The sequence below is a fragment of the Capsicum annuum genome, unplaced genomic scaffold (genome assembly GCF_002878395.1).
Source record: "Capsicum annuum cultivar UCD-10X-F1 unplaced genomic scaffold, UCD10Xv1.1 ctg78212, whole genome shotgun sequence".
In the NCBI taxonomy this organism is placed as follows: domain Eukaryota; kingdom Viridiplantae; phylum Streptophyta; class Magnoliopsida; order Solanales; family Solanaceae; genus Capsicum; species Capsicum annuum.
This window is the reverse complement of record NW_025888683.1, coordinates 1-18,418: the sequence shown is the minus strand read 5'-3', so window position 1 is coordinate 18,418 and position 18,418 is coordinate 1. Positions and strand designations below refer to the sequence as shown.

The window sequence follows — 18,418 nt, the reverse complement described above, 5'->3', positions numbered from 1 at the left end:
TATCTAGATGTTGGCTCCGCACGGCCTTGTGAAGTGCTGTATCTCCACTAGCATCTGTCATCCTCGTGAGCTTCTCCTTAGTATTATGATCTCCTATACATGCAAGTAGCACACATACTACTTCAGTGTGCCCTTCATTAGCTGCTATGTGAAGAGCAGTTTCATTTTTCTTGTTTTGACAGCATAACAATGTTGGAGTAATCTTAAGGACTTCTCCCACGAAATGGGAGTGGCCATAGAGGGCTGCGACATGGAGGACCGTGTTGCCCTTTGGAGTGACTTGGTAGCCATTTTCTTCATCCCTTTTCAGATGATCAGCAAGAAGAAAATTGTCATCTACTATATTGCCTCTCATCGCAGCATTATACAAGGTCGAATCCATTCCTTTTGATTTTATGGTTTGCCCAAAATCCTGTGAGTCCTTTGCTTTCTCTGGGTGAAACATTATTATATAGGAAACTAATTAGATTCTTGATGAATCTCAAAGAAGAAAGGTATCTGATGTTTGCCTTGATCACAAGAAAGGGATTTTGATGTTTTTGTACTTTGCTTTTTAATTGTTTTCTTTCATGTCAAAACTGAAAGAATATCGACATGAACATAAAAAATTTTAAGAACTTATTAAACCTCCTAAGAAAAAAATAATACTTGAATCTCTTAAGATTCACTTCATCTTATGATTCTTTTCACATAAAACAAACAATTACTCATTGGACACAAGTCTAGTAATTTAGGTTGAGAGCTTTCCTCACAGGAAATCCCTCACCGGAACAACAAAAATCTGATAGCCAACTCAAATGTGCTATAGACGAAACTAACCAAATTTTCGGCGCTCATTGCCTCCTATTTCCCCATTAGAGTGGTGGACATTGCTCCTTTTCCCTTTGCTCAATATATGCTCCTCAGGGATCTACAAACTCCAAACTGAAAATCAGCTGCAAATTTCCAACAAATTGAAGTTGAATTCAAGAATAGAGAAGATGGGTCGATAGAAGGATACCGAGGAAATTGCTCTGTAAAGGGCTTTTGCCATCGTTACACTTAGACACAGCATATTCCTCTGCAGGAGTCCCCTACCTGACTCTTTCCGCAGGGTTCTCAGATTAGCTATACTGGAACTAAACAACCCATCCAAAATGGGATGGCACTGAAAATAGAAAAGATTCTTAAGAGCAGTGTAAAGAAACATAGTGGAATTAAAATTCCAATCGTATCGGAGCAGCGTCAACATTGCCACCATGTCGTTGAGACAAAAAATTGGCCAAGAAATCACTGTTTATTGGAAGCTTTTCGGAGAGGCAATGGCATATTTGATTTGAGAGTAGAAAACTCTGATCGCACGTTTTGTAGATTATTCTAAAGTAAGGCATCTTTAATAATTAAAATTAAAAAACATGACAATATTATACAATGAATCCATATTAATTTTGAAACAAGATGTTGATGACACATCTGTCACTCCAGAACATTATACAAACATGAAGAACTGCAAGCCACTGAACATGTCAAGGTTGTAACATAGACGCGACTCTCTAAATAAGTTTTGTAGGAAGTTTCAGATCTCAAGGACCAATAACAATCAGTAGCATTCATGATGTCTGTCACTCTACTCATGTTATTCCTCTACGTCCTGCTTCCAAGAACACAAGTAACCCACAAGAACATAATGAAAGAGATGTAGCCGATGACACACAGCTATGGCTAGACCAACTGAATGTGCTAAAGTAGCATACATACCAGTTACAAATGCAATTACAACTGCTGACATGGATACAAGTTGCAAAAAAGTTGCGATCCTATAAAGCCGCATCACAACTGTCAACTCTGTACAGATATTACACTTGCTCCGATCGTGAAGTAGGTGCATATTGCAACAGCTGAGGATGTAAAGGCGATGACATCTGTAACTACAAATGCACGAAACGTTGTTCTCCTCAATAAAATCGCCATCCCTTTATTAGGACTATCAGTATTGCTGTCAAAACCTCCTGGCAATGTGAAACCAACTGTGAAGGTGACAGTCATTATGGGAGTTGCCACAACTAAATGTATTTGAGCTGCCTCCATAATATTTTTGCGTGCTCTTTCATCTCTGTTAGCGTTATTCCAGGCTGGATCCATTCTCTTCTATTTAGGGGATTATTCAAAAATCAAATTGTATAAGATCTTGTGTACCTTCTGCTTTCTGTGAATGAAATGCTATATAGGAAAGTGTTGAAAGTTGCTTTAGCTGTTTTTTTCTTTTTTCTCCAACAGTTTTTTAAGTACAATCCTAGTTAAATTAGGAGTCCTATCTTTGGTAGGAAACTAATTAGTTATTTTAATTTTGGTAGAAATAGGTTGTTTCTTTATCCTATTTTTAGTTTTAATAGCAACTATTTAAGTTAATAATTTGATGATCAATACAGACGGTCTTTTAACAAGAAAATAAGTTGTCTCTCTGCATATTCTCTTCTTCAAACTCCATCTTTGTTTTAGCGGCTAGCTTTGAATTGAATTCCTGTTATTTCCCTTTAACGGTTTTAAACCAACAATTGGTATTGAAGATTTAATCTTAAGGGACCTATGAGTGTTTGCATCAATCTGATCTAGTGGATACCATGAACGGAGAAGCAAATTTTTCTTGGAGAAAGTTATCAAATCTGGGCAGTTAGAATGCGGATATATCTGCAAGCTTTGGATCTATGGGAAGCTGTTGAAGATGAATACGAGATTGCTCCCTTGCCGGACAATCCCACGGTGGTGCAGAATAAAACTCACAAGGAGAGGAATACTAGGAAATCAAAGGCAATGGCATGCTTATTTACTACAGTTTCATCTAATATACTTACTTGTATCATGTCTCTGCAATCAGCGAAAGAGGTATGGGATTATCTCAAAACTGAGTATGAAGGAGATGAAAGGATTCAAGGGATGCAAGTGATGAATCTGGTACGTGAGTTTGAGCTGCAAAGGATGAAAGAAAGTGAAATCATAAAGGAGTACACTGACAGACTTCTTAATTTAGCAAATCGCATCATATTGTTGGGTTCCACTTTCAATGATTCAAGGATCATTGAGAAAATCCTATTAACGGCACCTAAAATATTTGAGTCTACCATAATAACCTTAGAAAATACTAAGGACTTATCAAAGATCACACTTGCAAAGCTCTTTAAGTGCTTTTCAAGCTCAAGAGCAACGGCGTGTTATGAGACAAGGAGGAGCTGTCGAAGGTGCCTTACCAGCCAAGCATCACGATGATGGACATTCGAAGAAGGAGAAGAAGAAGAAGAAGAAGAAGAAGAAGAAGAAGAAGAAGAAGAAGAAGAAGAAGAAGAAGAAGTACCAAACAACTGATGAATAAAGTGCAGCGCACAACAACAAAAACAAAATAGGTGGTTTCAAAGGAAACTACCCTCCTTGTAAGCATTGTGGAAAGCTCGAACGTGCACCTTTCAAGTGTTGGGAGAGGCCTGATGCTAAGTGCACTAAGTGCAATCAGCTTGGGCATGAAGCGATCATCTGCAAGAACAAAACTTAGCAGCAAGATGCAGAGGCTTGAGTTGTTGATGAACAGGAAAAAGATCAACCCTTTGTCGCATCATGTTTTACAAGCAGTGTCTCAAGCGAGTCGTGGCTGATCGATAGTGGATGCACAAATCATATGACTTGCGATAAAGATCTTTTTAAAGATTTGAGGCTTACTAGAGTTACAAAAGATAGAACCGGCCATGGTGGTTATATTCCAGTAAAAGGAATGGGAACCACTACAATTGAAACACAATCGGGCACTAAAACAATTTTTGATATTCTTTATGTACCCGATTTGGACCAAAACTTGTTAAGTGTTGGTCAGTTATTAGAAAAATATTTCAAATTGTATTTCGAAGATAAACACTACTTGATCAAGGAAGCATCTGTACAAGACCTATTTAAAGTCAAAATGAGAGGTAGAAGTTTCTCATTAAATCTATTGGAAGAAGAGCGTGGATTTCACCAGTTGTGTGTGGAGACACCTCTGCTAAAAGAAGACATTCCACCTGATGATGAAGGTTGGCTTTTTCGTGGTTGCAATTTCGAAGTTAACTGCATTGACTTGCTTAATGATCTTCAAGGAACAGACTTTTCCGCCACTGACAGCTGGGAGAAAGTATATCCCAAGAAAGCTGCTAGTGTGTCCGGGGAAAAGCTAGATGATATTTCTGGACTTCCATCGAATGACTCGGAGAGTGGACTGCCTGACATACCTTGTCTAAATGAAGTTTCTGCTAAGCATTTTGGTGAAGAAATTTCTTCGCCTAAGCATGATTTGAAAGATAGAAATCCCATTATGGTGTTGTCGGGAAATAATTATGGTCTTGCTAGGGGAGGGGGATTATGCCCTCTTAATGGATTTCAGAATATGACTCATTTGGAATCTAATTCTGAGTGTAAGCTTTACTTGGAAAGCAATATTTAGTTCAGAGGAAATAGATGCCTGAAGCTGCTAATGCTGATAAATTATTAGAACTGGAACTTGAGAATATTTGTGATGAGCAGCGTGAGAATGCTACTCAGTCAGTTGAGTTGCCTTTGCCGAGCAATTCCTGGTTAGCCCAGGTTGAATCCTGCCAGATTCTTGGCAGCTATTTAGTGGGGGAGTCGGCTCTCACACAGTTTGGAGATCCTGGCTACAAAACATCAGTTGCATTGCAAGAAATCCAGAAGACAGCGGGTAGTTCATCAACCATGGAGAACCATTGTAGGAATGGTGAAGTAAAATTGTTTGGATAGATTCTCAGTAAACCATGCCCTCAGGCAAATCCCAGTTCCAATGCACATCGCAATGACGGTAGCAATCAGCAGTTGAAAATTGGTAGTGATTCCTTAGTGCAGGTCTAAAAACCGGCTATCAGACATGTTCACTAAGTCACTTCCAGTCAGCAAGTTCAAGCTTCTAAGGAATTGGTATTTGCATTTCATAAAGCAAGGAGGAGTGTTGAAAGTTGCATTAAGAATGCAGCTGTTTTTTTCTTTTTCCTCCAACAATTTTTTAAGTACAATCCTAGTTAAATTAGGAGTCCTATCTTTGGTAGGAAACTAATTAGTTATTTTAATTTTGGTAGAAATAGGTTATTTCTTTGTCCTATTTTTAATTGTAATAGCAAATATTTAAGTTGCTAATTTGATGATCAGACGGTCTTTTAGCAAGAAAATAATCTGTCTCTCTGCATATTCTCTTTTTCAAACTCCATCTCTGTTTTAGCGGCTAGCTTTGAATTGAATTCCTGTTATTTTCCTTTAACGGTTTTAAACCAACAAAAGAATTACTCTTGATCAAGTCTTTCCTTAATCTTTCTTTTAGTTGTTGACTTACATCTTGAAGCCAAGTAGTTCTATTATAATTACATTGACTTTGACAGAGTTTTATCAACCCCAACCACCCCATAATATAAGATCCGTTTTCTTACAATGTATTAACCATGAAATAAGAAAAATTAATTGTGACGAACAGGAGGTACAAAGAGAACTTGAAAAAAAAATAAAACCATAAAGAAGCTGAGAGCTTGCTCTATTAATTGATAAAAATCCATTGTACCAATCTAGTACCTTATATTATCATATAGGTCAGAACTTGTAGGTATGTTTGTGCATCTTAAAGAAGTCTTCACTGCATAATGCATTAGAGAATATCTTAAAATGGCTGGCTGGTACATGAACATGTAGAAATGCATGTAAATGTATCTTGCTGAAAAGTCTTCAATGAGTTAGTTGGTTTAAAATATCTTAAACTGCATTCCATACTGGTCCATGAACTTGTAGAAGTACATATTCTAATGAAGTCCTTGTTGAGTCCTAAGTTGCACGGACTCTTCACTTTCAATGCCTCACAAGTGTCGGATTCTCCAAAAATACATTGCTTTTGGTGAACCCACAAAAACATTTTTGAAGAGTCCGAGCAACATAGATTGAGTCTTTATATTAGAAAATCTTAAGATTCCAGGCTGGTTAATTTTATATTGTGTCGCCAGCTGACACCATTGACATCAAGTCATTAAAATGTCTCCCAAATATGAACTTGAGTCCTTTCATTCATTGGACAGAAATTATATATGAAATTAAGACTCTTGATGAACTTTTGGTTTTAGAAAATGCAAATGGGTGTGTCGGATCCTCCAAACGTAGTACATTTTTGGAGGATCCAACACTGGTGCGACTACATTGTTGGAGAGTCCAAGCAACATAGAACATAATATACAAGTTTCAGTCTCATCCAATGACATGGTAAGGGCATCTTAAATTATTTAGATGTTGGACATCCTACTAAGCCAAGTAGTATGATATTACATTGACTTTGAGAGCCTCAACATCAACTCCTGAGTAAATAATAGATCATCTCTTTTCTTACAATGTGGTTTATTAAAAATGGAAAAAGAAAATTAACCATGACGAAGTAGGAGGAACAATAGAAACAACAATTCTCTCTCATATTTTAGATAGACAACAGTAACAATATACCCAATGTAATCCCACAAAGTGGGGTCTGGGGAGGGTAAAGTGTACGGAGTCCATACCACTACCTCCGATAAAGTAGAGAGGTTGTTTCCAATAGACCCGACATTAGTTTTTCTTCCCAGCGACATTTTAGGCAGACAGAGAGAGTAGATGAAAAGGGTTGGGAACAATGAGATCTCAGGTTCTATTCCCAGCGAAGGCAAAAATGCTAGAGCAAAAAAGAAAGTACCCCGTGTGGTTTAGTCTCTTCGTCATGCAAGTCTACTAATTGATCAAGAAAACCTTAGAAAATTCTTTTTTGTTGTGTTGTTGTAGTAAAGTTTCGTTCTTGGTTCTGTCTTTCCTTTTATTCCTATTTCTTGCCCCTGCTTATCAATGAACGTTCATTACTTCATTATTATTTTCGCAAGTTTCATATGTTGCTAATTTGGGTTTGTAAGCTCTTCATCAGTTTCATAAACAATTGTTGTCATCCAAGTTGACACTCTTTTAATTCTGTTAAGTTTGACTAATATGTAGTTTCACAAAAGGATAATACCAAATACCTTTCTTCGGGATTCATCAAGAATCTAATTAAATTTGCTATAAGATGTTTCATTCAGCGTAAGACAAGTACTCACAAGATCATAATTTGTGAGATTTTAGACAAATCCCCAAATCCAAAAAAAGTAAACTAATAATCAGAGGCAGAGTTAGAGTTGAAGGTACCGGCTTCACCGAATTTAGTAATTTCAGTCTAAATTTGTATTTGTCATGAGAAATGTATTTTGATACACTACAAACTTGGAAAGTACCGAAATCAGTCAACAACAAACTATTTTAACAACACAACCCGAGAACAAATGGAAACAAGCCCCAAAACGTGAAGAACACAAGATTAACGAGTTGATAAAGATGTAACAGCACGAAAATAGTGGCTACACAAGATGAACAACAAGATAACAATAACAATAACCAACGGTTTCAACAACACAAGAAACAACAACAAAAGATTACATTAAACAAAGGGATAGAAAGATAGACTACATGAAGGCATAATCTTAAGAACCCAAGACCATATTCCACTCTTAGACCCTTAACACTATACACCACAATTCACCTATCTCTTACGTGGCACAAAAGGGACCTCGATCTCCCAAGCATCCAACGTTTCCAAGCTTGAATCCAACATGAGTGATCCCACACTCAAGTTGAAATCCCTAGTTACAATGTTCGGCCATAGGGGCCTTTCTCACATGAGAGAAATGTCTAAGTGTCTACAACTTTCAGTATTCATCAAAACTAACTAGTAAATGACTTAACATATTCTATTTATAGTAGGTTAAAAAAATAGTGTGAAATATCCAAAAGATCCCTTAGTCAAATGCTTCACTTTAGGCGCCCTTGGACTGTAGTTTGTGGACTGTTTTGGAACCTATTTAGGCCCTCCTTTGCACTTCACTTGCACACTCCAAGTCTCGGGTTCAATACATCTCACATATCTCCATCTCTGTAGTTATTCTTGTATCATCCTCCCCTTCTTGAAAAAGGATTCAACCTCGAATCTGCTCCTTGCAAAATCAAAGAAGGACAAACAAGCAAAATATCCTCATGACATGAGGGTTAGGATTAGCAAAATACACATATCACATGCCATGCCGAGGTGGGACAAACTTGAAGTATACCCACGAGTCTTTTGTGTTGAACATGAAAACCTTAGTATAAATGACACAAAGAAAGAGGTCATCATCAACAAAAAGAGATAAGGAAGAAACTTGCCTTCCTTCATTAGCACCCATAATCAAACATTGCTTGTCGTCTTGACCAAACATCAAGTGGGAAGTGTAGAAATTCCCACATTCCGAGAGGGTCCCTGGGTCAAATGGGAGAAGTAGCCAAGGATCTAAGCCGAGGCTAACCCTTCCTTTCCCTAGAATGTCACTCCCACAATCACACATGACATTTGCCTTTAAGAGAAGACTAACATTCAAGAATAGAGAGACACAACCTAAAAGTCCTACCTCAAAGAGACTTATGCCATCATTTTCAAGTTTCAACATTTCCATACACATGATCTCTATGAACAAAACTACTAGCAAGGCTTTTAACACACAAGATGTTCAAAGATTCACATGCACCATCATGATGAAATCTATAAACACCATCACTAACTTGAGATTTTTCAAGCACACCACACATATTCTCAAGTGGTGGAATACATTCATGAGTATGTTGATCTTCATTCACATCCTCACTAGTTATTGGAAACTCATATACCAATGTAGACTCACCTTGATTCGCACAAGGGTCAACTAGTGTGTGAATACCCTCGTTAATTGGTAATGGAGCCTTACGCAAGTTATAAGGGCTAGCACTAGATGGACACAAATTATTCTTGCGAGAAGAATCAATTTCATCATCTAAAGGATCAACTGGTGCTTGCGTACTTACAACAAGAGTTTGGTCCTCCCGCGACCTAACATCACCAAGAGTATTACAAAAGGACGACTCAAACACTTCTACTTTAGGTAAATCCATAACTACACCCTTTTGGCTATTACTAGCCACACCACAACAATCGACATTTATGGTAGTGTAGAAAGTAGTGCTTTTACCTTGGTGTGGGTTGGGGCAGCCCACCTCTTCCGGGAAGCTCTCATTGCAAGGTGTTTGGTCCTTAGGTTTTGGATTTATTGGGATGAGTGTCGATATCAATTGGCGTAGCCTTTCAACGTGCCATTTTATGTCTTTAATATTGCCATTGATGCGATCAAACGTGGCATCGAGATTATTGGCAGTCATGGTACCTAAAAGGAAAGAAAACAACAAACAACAAAACAAACAAACTTGTTAGCTCAAAAAAATGCCTCACCACACTCTCACTCTCAGTTTTTACCTCACACTTGGTTTCACAAATGTTAAAAGTCAGTTTGTACTTTGTGAGTGATTGAGGGTCGAGTCTACTCTGGTCCAGAATGGATTTTCGTTTGAGTTGACTCAAAAAAAATTTATTTACGGACTTGAACCAATAAGATACAACGAATTCACAAAAGAGAAAAGCACACAACAAATGTTTAACACGAATGAACGAACACAAAGACTAACTAAAAATCTAGTAGATAAGAACTAGTTTGCCAATTAGTATTGGAACCAATGAAATTGAAACTAAGGAACAACAAACGAAAACTACGAAATCTGAAATTTGAGCCAAAATTTGATGCGTGAACAGTAACTTGATGACGTGGCAGCCATGTATTGGTTGTAGTCTTTCTAACGAATTGTTATTCTCAAATATTCATGTCTTGGTCAAAAATTTAATTTGAATTGGTGGAATTTTGTTTTAGGAGCAAAAAATAAGTCTTAGAGCCTTTTTCAATTTTCAATTTTCAAGACTTGACTTTTTTTTGTACTTCTCCTTAAAACATGGATCCTTAAATCATGGAAAAGTGTTGGAAAGTGGCTGAGACTTGATTGATAGGCCTTGATTGGTTGTAGTGCCTTTCAAGACTATCAAATAATACACCTTTTTCCTTCAAATTTTTGGATTTAGGATTACTTTATCCTCAACCATATATGAAGGTAGTGATGAACATCAAGAACAAGAACAAGAACAACAACACCAAGAACTACAACAACAATCTTCAAGAACACCAACAATTTTCACACGGTCCACTCAATTCCACAACAACGTCTTCGAACTTCGGCCAAGACTACAATATCTTCAACAAAATTGTTCTTGGGCCACCAATTTTATAACATCACACGACCAAGCTAAGATCAACAACAATGTTCACATTGCAAGTCCAAACCGTGAACCACAACAACACCAACAACAATCGGCTAAGTTTATGCTCACAACAACAAGATCAACATTTCAAGCTCAACTTTTAGATTGACTCAAAAGTGTTAGAGATAAAGAAAACTAACACTAGAAACAACAAAACAAGTAAAAATCTCGGTCAAGACACAACAATAACACAATTTTGGCCAAGAACACAAACACAGATTGCACTTTTTCTGGAATTTTCAGTTTTTTCAACAATTTTTTTATTTTTTTATTTTTCAACTAACAAGCCCAAGATTGATCTTGTGGGAACAAGATCAAGCCATGCTCTGATACCAAATGATATAAGACTAAGTGTATATCCAGAGATTCAAGCCAACAGAAGAGCAACAAGATGAACAACAAGGTGCTAGTGAATCGAAATAGGCCACTCACAGCTTCACTAGATTTTAGATTTATTTTTTAGCAAGAAAAGAGATGAACACAAGAACAACAATGCTAGTGAATCGAAAGATCCCAGACGGATTCACTAGACTTCAAAGACTAACAACAATACAATGTTAACAAAAGAGATGGATAGATAGTTTGACATATAATATTCAAGAATCTAAGAACCCTAGCCAAATGTAAGGACCCTAAGATTAATGAATGTTAACACCAAATTCTTACGTTGACAAAAGAGGAACTTTACCTCCCTAATCACTAACGTATCAAGCCAACGATGCAACACAAGTGATATCCACACTTACGCAGCCCTAGTTACGGATTGGTGGCTTTTCCAAGCCCTACAACTAAGGGGTGTTACACTCCTCACACTAGAGAGAGAGTTTGTCTTCCATCTATAAACAACTAAAGAGAAAAGACCTAATAAGGAACTATATATAGTCTAGCTTATTACATGGCAAAATGACCAAGACACCCTTAACGACAAAGGGTGGCCTTGGTGTGTTGGAAGTCAAGAAGAAATGGCCAAACACCTTTAATGAGGTGTGACCTTGATGTGTTGAGGACTTCTCACATTGAGTCCTAACACTCCAAAGGTGCCTTCTTCAAGCTCCAAGAACCGTGAGTCCTCAAGTCCTTAGTGCTCCAAGCAACCTTCCACACTCGGCATTGCTCCATCAAGTGCCCATCACGGTCTCTACATGCATGCTCTCGTGTCCTCGAGGCAATCAAGAATTGAACCTTTATGTGTTGGTCTCCAAGGACATCATCAAAAACTATGAGTGTCGTTTGACTCGTATCACATTTAATATGTAAAAATTAGTAATTTGAAACTCAATAGTACAAAGGAACTAGAATTAATAAATCATAAACTTCAAATTAAGGATTCACCTATTTTGTTATGCCTTCAATAACAAGAAAATAGAAAGCGTGCTTCACATAGGCAGTTAGCTCCAACTGGTTCAACTTTTAAAGTTCTTAACATTTAACTCTTCATGTTTTTAAGGCTATGAGTTCATCTCTACTATCAGTTGCGATTTAGGTAGTTTTTTTGCACAAATTTATATTACGCATATAAAGTACTGAGTTCAGATGAACACACTAACGCTGCCTGAAAGCTGCATCCACACCTGCACGTAGCAGCTAATGAAGGACACAACTTAAAAAGGGAACAAGAAAAAGAAAAAGAGAGAAAAGGAAAAAAGAGTATCACCATAGTTTGCTATTTTGTGTTGTCTACTTAACATTCAAATACAGAAAATGGTATTTTTGGAATAGGATATAAATTTAATCATTTGAGCAAGTATTACCATAGAAAAATAATATTAAGGGAAATGGACGTAGTATATCAAACCATAGGGGTTAGCGCCACAAGGATTCTTTGTTAAATAGCATTAGTCAACAAATCACCAACTTACAGAATTTAAACAAAACCCTTCCATAAAAATCTTTTACACATTTTAGAAATTAGTCAAAAACCTAATTTGTGACGGACAGATTTATTATCGATCCAACCGATATAGACAGATCGACTATCGATCCAATGATTATCGATCCGGCCTATATATGGAAGATCGATTATAGATCTGACCAATATAATGACAGATCGATTATTGATTCGACAAATCAATTATTGATCTGAACGATATATGGACAGATTGCTTATCGATCCGGTCGATATATGGACAAATTGATTATTGATCCAACCGATTACATATATACATACACAAAACCTTTTCTTTTTGAGAGGATACAGAACATTTAGAAATTAAAGGAGAATAGAAAACTTACAAATTTGGGAGGATACAGAACATTTAGAAATAAAATACTAGCTTCAAAAAAAAGAAAGTTGAAGAAACGATGAGTTTTTAGTAAGAATGGATGTGAAAAAAGTTAGAAAGAGAGAAAAAAGTAATTTGAAATTGAAAAGTTGAAGAAACAACGAGTTTTTTTTAGTAAGAATCGAGGAGAAAAAAGTTAAAGAGAGGGAAAAAGTAATTTAAAATTGAAAAAATGAGTGAAGGTTTTATATTCTAAGTATAATTGTAAATAGCTTTCATAGTTTTTAATATGTTATTATAGCCCAATTCTTCCTTAAAGTTATTTTTTTATTTTGTTTTAAAATTAGAAAATGAAAGTAAGTCATTTTGTTAATTGGAAACTTGATGAGTCTTATTAGCCAAATTTTCACGTATTTACAAAGAGACACTTGGAGGGAGGCCTTTGAAGTTGTCCCTAAATTCTTTGTTACTCTATCTAATGTACAACTTTTCCCCTCTTTTTTCTTTTGAAAACAATTTTGGAAAGAGGAAAAAAATTATAGAGGATATGGATTTTAGTAAAACTTAATTATTCAAATTTATCTGGCTGAACCTCATGAAAATAGTTTCTTGTTCTTTGTTTTTAATTAGTAAGAGTCTTGTTTGTGTTGAAAAATAAAATCATAAGAAAAAGCAAATCTTAAGACAATAAGTACTGTTGATTAATAGTATTTTAGTTTTAGGAGATTAAATAGCAAAAAATTGTCGAGGTCCTGGGTTCGAGCCCCGGATATGGAGACAATTTTGTTATGGAGCGCTTCCACCTTAAATAGGGTATTATGCAGCACGGAACCGGATCAATCGGAGTCACAATGTGGATATTGGATACCTAATTGAGAAATCCAAAACATCTTTACAAATTCCTTGCTTCCTATTAAAGCAAAGTACAAATTAGATACCTTTCCGTTTTTATTGAAGGCAAAGGTCTGTGTAGTGTTCAAAATATTTCTATATAATGTTTCATGTTGAAGGGGAGCATTGGCGAAACTGGTAAAGTTGAAGTCATGTGATCAGGAGGTCGGTCACAGGTTCAAGTCTTGGAAACAGCTTCTTCTAACAGAAATGCAAGGTAAGGCTACATACAATAGGGGTGGGGCCCTTCCCCGGACCCTATGCACAGCGGGCACTTTAGTGCATTGGGCTGAACTTTTTTAAAGTAGAGGACTCACTAGATCATAATTTGGGAGATTTTGTATAAATACATAAAAAGAATAAATATGGATCCAAATTTGTACAATGCTGCAATGGAAGGTGATTTTCAGCTTGCTCAGCAGACAAGGGATGTAGAAATTGGCTACAAAGTTACTTAAATGGGGAACACTGTCATCCACGTGGCAGCCCTCCATGGCCGCTCGCATTTCGTGGGAGAAGTGGTTAAGATTACTCCAGCATAGTTACGTCGTCAGAACAAGCAAAATCAGACTGCACTTCACACATCAGCTGACCAAGGGCGGCCTGAAGTAGTCCGCATGCTACTTGAATCTGTAGTAGAAGATCATGACATTAAGGAGAAACTCATGAGGATGACAGATTACAGTGGAGATACAGCCCTGCACAAGACCCTGCGGAGCCAACATCTAGATATTGTCAAGCTCTTGGTGAAAGAAGATCCTGAATTTGAATGTCCGGCCAACCATGCTCAGGAGACACCGCTGTATCTGGCCGCAGAGTCTGGTTTTATTGATATATTGCGTGAAATCTTGGACATCTCCGCGTGCAGCTGTAGTTGAAGACCACTCGGGTAAGTAGTTTTTGTTACTCTATATTAACATCTTGCTTCTGGTTGATTTGCCTATAATATCATCTACACAAATTGAGTGTAATTATGTCAGATAATCTTGATAAGAAGCCGGATTGTGGGTACACACTCCCTTGTATTGACTCCCCAAATTCAAATCTTAACTGAAAAAAAATGTGAAGCTAAGGCCCAACCTGGCATCTCTAAGTCAAGTTGTATTATTATTACATTGATTTTGAGAATAAGATCAACAACCCCACACCAACCCATTTTGTCAGAGGCAAGGTACGAGTGACATAATTTAGTAATTTCGGTTGGAATATTGTATTTGTCTTTAAAAAATGCACTTAATATGTACAAATTAGTAATTTGGAATCCAATAGCACAAAGGGGATAGTACCCAGAACCGAAAAACTCAAATCTTTGATCAACCTCCACATTTTGTTATGCCCAAGAAAATTGAAAGTTCGATTGACAAAGCAAGAGGTGGATCCGAGATTATACTCAATGGGTTCAACTTTTAATGTTCTTACTATTGAAACATTTATATCTTTAAAGTAATGGGTTTGTATATACTATTAATTGCAATTTTAGTAGATTTTACATATTAATTTATGCCGGGGGTCTATCGGAAACAGCCTTTCTACTTCTTCAGAGGTAGAGATATGGACTGCGTACATCCTACCCCCCAGACCCCACCAGGTGGGAATACACTGGGTTTGTTGTTGTTGTTGTTACATATTAATTTATATTACACATGAAAAGTATCAAGTTCAGATGAACACGCTACTCGAAAGCTGCATCGGCCGGCTCATAAAGGGCATAATTTAAAGAAGGAACAAGATCAAAGGAAAAAACAAAAGAGGATTACCATAGGCTGCTTCATAAAGACCAAAGCGAATTGTCTCTGAAAAAGAAAAACGCAAAGCCACCAGTACATTTTACAATTGTGCAGGATACATAAAAAGAATTTGAGGGAGTTTCGTGTTGCATACATCCAGCTGTTACATAAAGAAGAGGTATTTCTGGAATAGAATGAAACTTTTATCATTTGAACAAGTATTGTCATAGAAAATTAATAATAAGAGAGGTGAGCGTAGTATCTCAAACCATAGTGGTTAAAATTACAAAGAAACACATCGAGGGAGGTCTCCAATAAATAAAACCAAAATGAATCTGAGAGCTTGCTTCATTAAATAATAAAAATCTTTTGTACCGATAGTAGCTTAATATGTCATACAGATCCAGAGCCTGTAGGTGTGTTTGAGCATCTTAGAGAAGTCTTTGCTGTTAAGGCTGCGTACAAAAGACCCTTGTGGTTCAGCCCTTCTCCGGTCCCTGCGCCTAGCAGGAGCTTTAGGGCACCGGACTGCCCTATTAGAGAAGTTTTCGCTGCATAATGCATTAGAATATCTTAAAATTCCAGGCTGGTACCTGAACGTGTATAAGTGTATGTGTATCTTGATGAAAAGTCTTCGATGAGTTATTTGTTATAAAATATCTTAAAATGCATGCCATACTGAACCATGAACAAGTAGAAGTATGTATCTTAATGAATTCTTTGTTGAGTCTTTATATTAGAATATCTTAAGATTCCATGCTGGTCAATTTTATATATATGGAGTGGCCAGTTGACATCTTTGACATTAACATGTTTCCCAATTATATGGACTATTAGTTCTCCACCTCAAAGAATAGGCACTATTTGGGCCTTTCTCAACTTTCCTCACTGGAAATCCTTCACCAAAACAAAGAAAAACTGCTAGTCAACTCAAATTAGCTGATGCAGATGAAACTTACCAAAATAATAATGGCTCCATTGGCTCCTATTTCCAATGTGACCGGCGTACGTTGCTCCTATCCCCCTTCCTCAACAGATTCTCCTCCTGGATCTACTAAATCCAAACAGAAAAATCAGCAGCTCATTTTCAACAAGTTGAATTAGAATCCATGAATAGAGATGAAGAGGACAGTAGAAGGATACCCCATAAAATGCTCTGAATAGGGATTCCGTCATTGTTGTATATAAACACAGCATATTCCTCTACATGAATCCCTTACAGAATCCAAAGCAACCCATCCAAAATTGCAGGGCACTTAGAATAACAATGATTTTTTATGAGCAGTGTAAAGATCGTGTTGGAGACGCCTCAATATTGGCATCAAGTAGTTGGAACAATAAATCAGAAAAGCAATCAGCTTTGATGGAAGTTTTTCTTTGAGGCAGTGGCATATTCAATTTGAGATAGGAAAACTCCAATCGCACATCATGTTTATGAATGACGAATCTGTCAGAACTTGCGTACTTCACCGCTCTCAACCACCACTTGCAGTTCAAATTAGCACATTTGAAGCAAAAGACACTACTCGAATTAATCACCTTCTTTATTCTGAAATCTTTTTTCATGCAAGAAATAAACAAAGTGTTAGATAGTTCATTCTCGTCCTTGAATGACATTCCAATAAAAAAGCGTGTCCCGTCGTCTTGAAGATTTTCAGATTGTGTCGATTGAGAAGAACTGCACATCGTATTGGTCGCATCAACGAGCGTAGGTGTTTGATCATCATCTGGAATATTCATGTCTAGATCATCCAACCTATCATCAAAGAAGTCTTCTTTTTCTTCTTCTACGTTCTAGTTCTCATTCTCTCTCGTCTTTTCAACCATGTACACCCTTAACACCGGCCTGGTTGAATCACTTAGATAAGAACGCAACCGAACCTGATCGGTTATCTTGAAAGGCAGTACCCTCTGATTTTCAAAGGAGCTGTGCATGTAGCTGATGGCGAATTCTTTCGGTTGATAATTCAGTCCACAAAAGCTGATGATTAAGTTCACAAAATCATCATACGAAATATCACTTTGGACTGTAATAGCTATCGTCTCTAGTATTTCACCCTCCTTCTAACGCCATATATATCGATTGCTCTTCGACCCAATGACCATGACAATCCACCCCTATTGTTATTAATCCCTCCATTAGTGGTACCTAAATAAAGTCATTTGTTAAAAAAAGTTGATAGTGATTTCATAGTGCCGTGAATGAATCCCAACAGATGTGTTATCTGTTGCAACAGGTAAGTGATGAGTCGCAAGAGATTCTTACCTGTTGGGATTTATGTTACGAGTCTGAATATCTGTTGCAACAGATGAATCTCCTGTTGGAATTGATGTTATAACTAAATCACCTTTTAAGCTGATTCCAACAGATGAGTGACAGTTGCAACAGATAATTAACCTGTTGCGACAGATGACTTACCTGAGTAAGTCATTTAACTTACTTTAATGTAAGGCATCTTACTTGAGTAAGTGAAATTAAAAACCAAGAGTCCAAGACAATAGTATACAACAAAAAATTATATATATTAACCTTGAAACAAGATGGCGATGACATATCCATCACCTAAGAACATCAAACAAGAAGATTCCTTAAGACATTTAACATGAAGAACTGCAAGCCAGTGAACACTTCCATTGCTCATGGACTAAAATTCTCTAGGTTATAACATAGATCCGGGTCTCTAGCATGAGTTTTTGTAGGAAGTTTCAGATCACAAGGCTCAAGAACAATTAATAGGGTTCATGATGTCTCTGACTCTATTCATGTTCTTTCTCTATGGTTATCCTCCAAGAACAATGATAATCCACACATACATAATGAAACACATGCAACCGATGACACAGACAATAACGACGAGACCAACTGAATGTGCTAAAGTAGCATACATACCCGTTACAAATGCAATTACAACAGACGACATGGCCACAAGCTGCAAATGAATTGCGATCCTATAAAGTCGACTCATAACTGGCAACTCGGTTGTTATTCCACCTGCTGCCATGGCAAAGAAGGTGAATACAGCAACAGCAGAGGATGTGAACGCGATGGCATCGGTAGCAACAAATGCACAAAATGCTTTACTCCTTAATAGAATCGCTGTCCCTTTATTAGGGCTATCAGTGTTGCTGTCAAAACCTCCTGGCAGTGTAAATCCAGCTGTGAAGGCAACTGTCATTATTAGAGTGGCCACAACAATATGCATTTGAGCTGCCTTCATAATATTTTCGATTTCTTTTCGTTCTTCCTTCTTAGCTTTATCATGATCATCCTTCCTCTGTCGCATCTTACTTCCCATTCCTGTTTTATCATTTGGATCTGGCATTGGCTTGTACTT

At 37.1% G+C, this 18,418-nt stretch overlaps 1 protein-coding gene across 1 annotated transcript; it reads right to left on the bottom strand.

Moving 5' to 3' along the window:
* Positions 1-17,863: 17,863 nt before the first annotated feature.
* On the bottom strand, positions 17,864-18,407 carry LOC107848981 (protein ACCELERATED CELL DEATH 6-like). The gene has a single exon (XM_047405397.1). The coding sequence runs from the start codon at positions 18,404-18,406 to the stop codon at positions 17,864-17,866; it is 543 nt and encodes a 180-aa protein (XP_047261353.1). The 5' UTR covers position 18,407.
* Between the last annotated feature and the right edge of the window lie 11 nt (positions 18,408-18,418).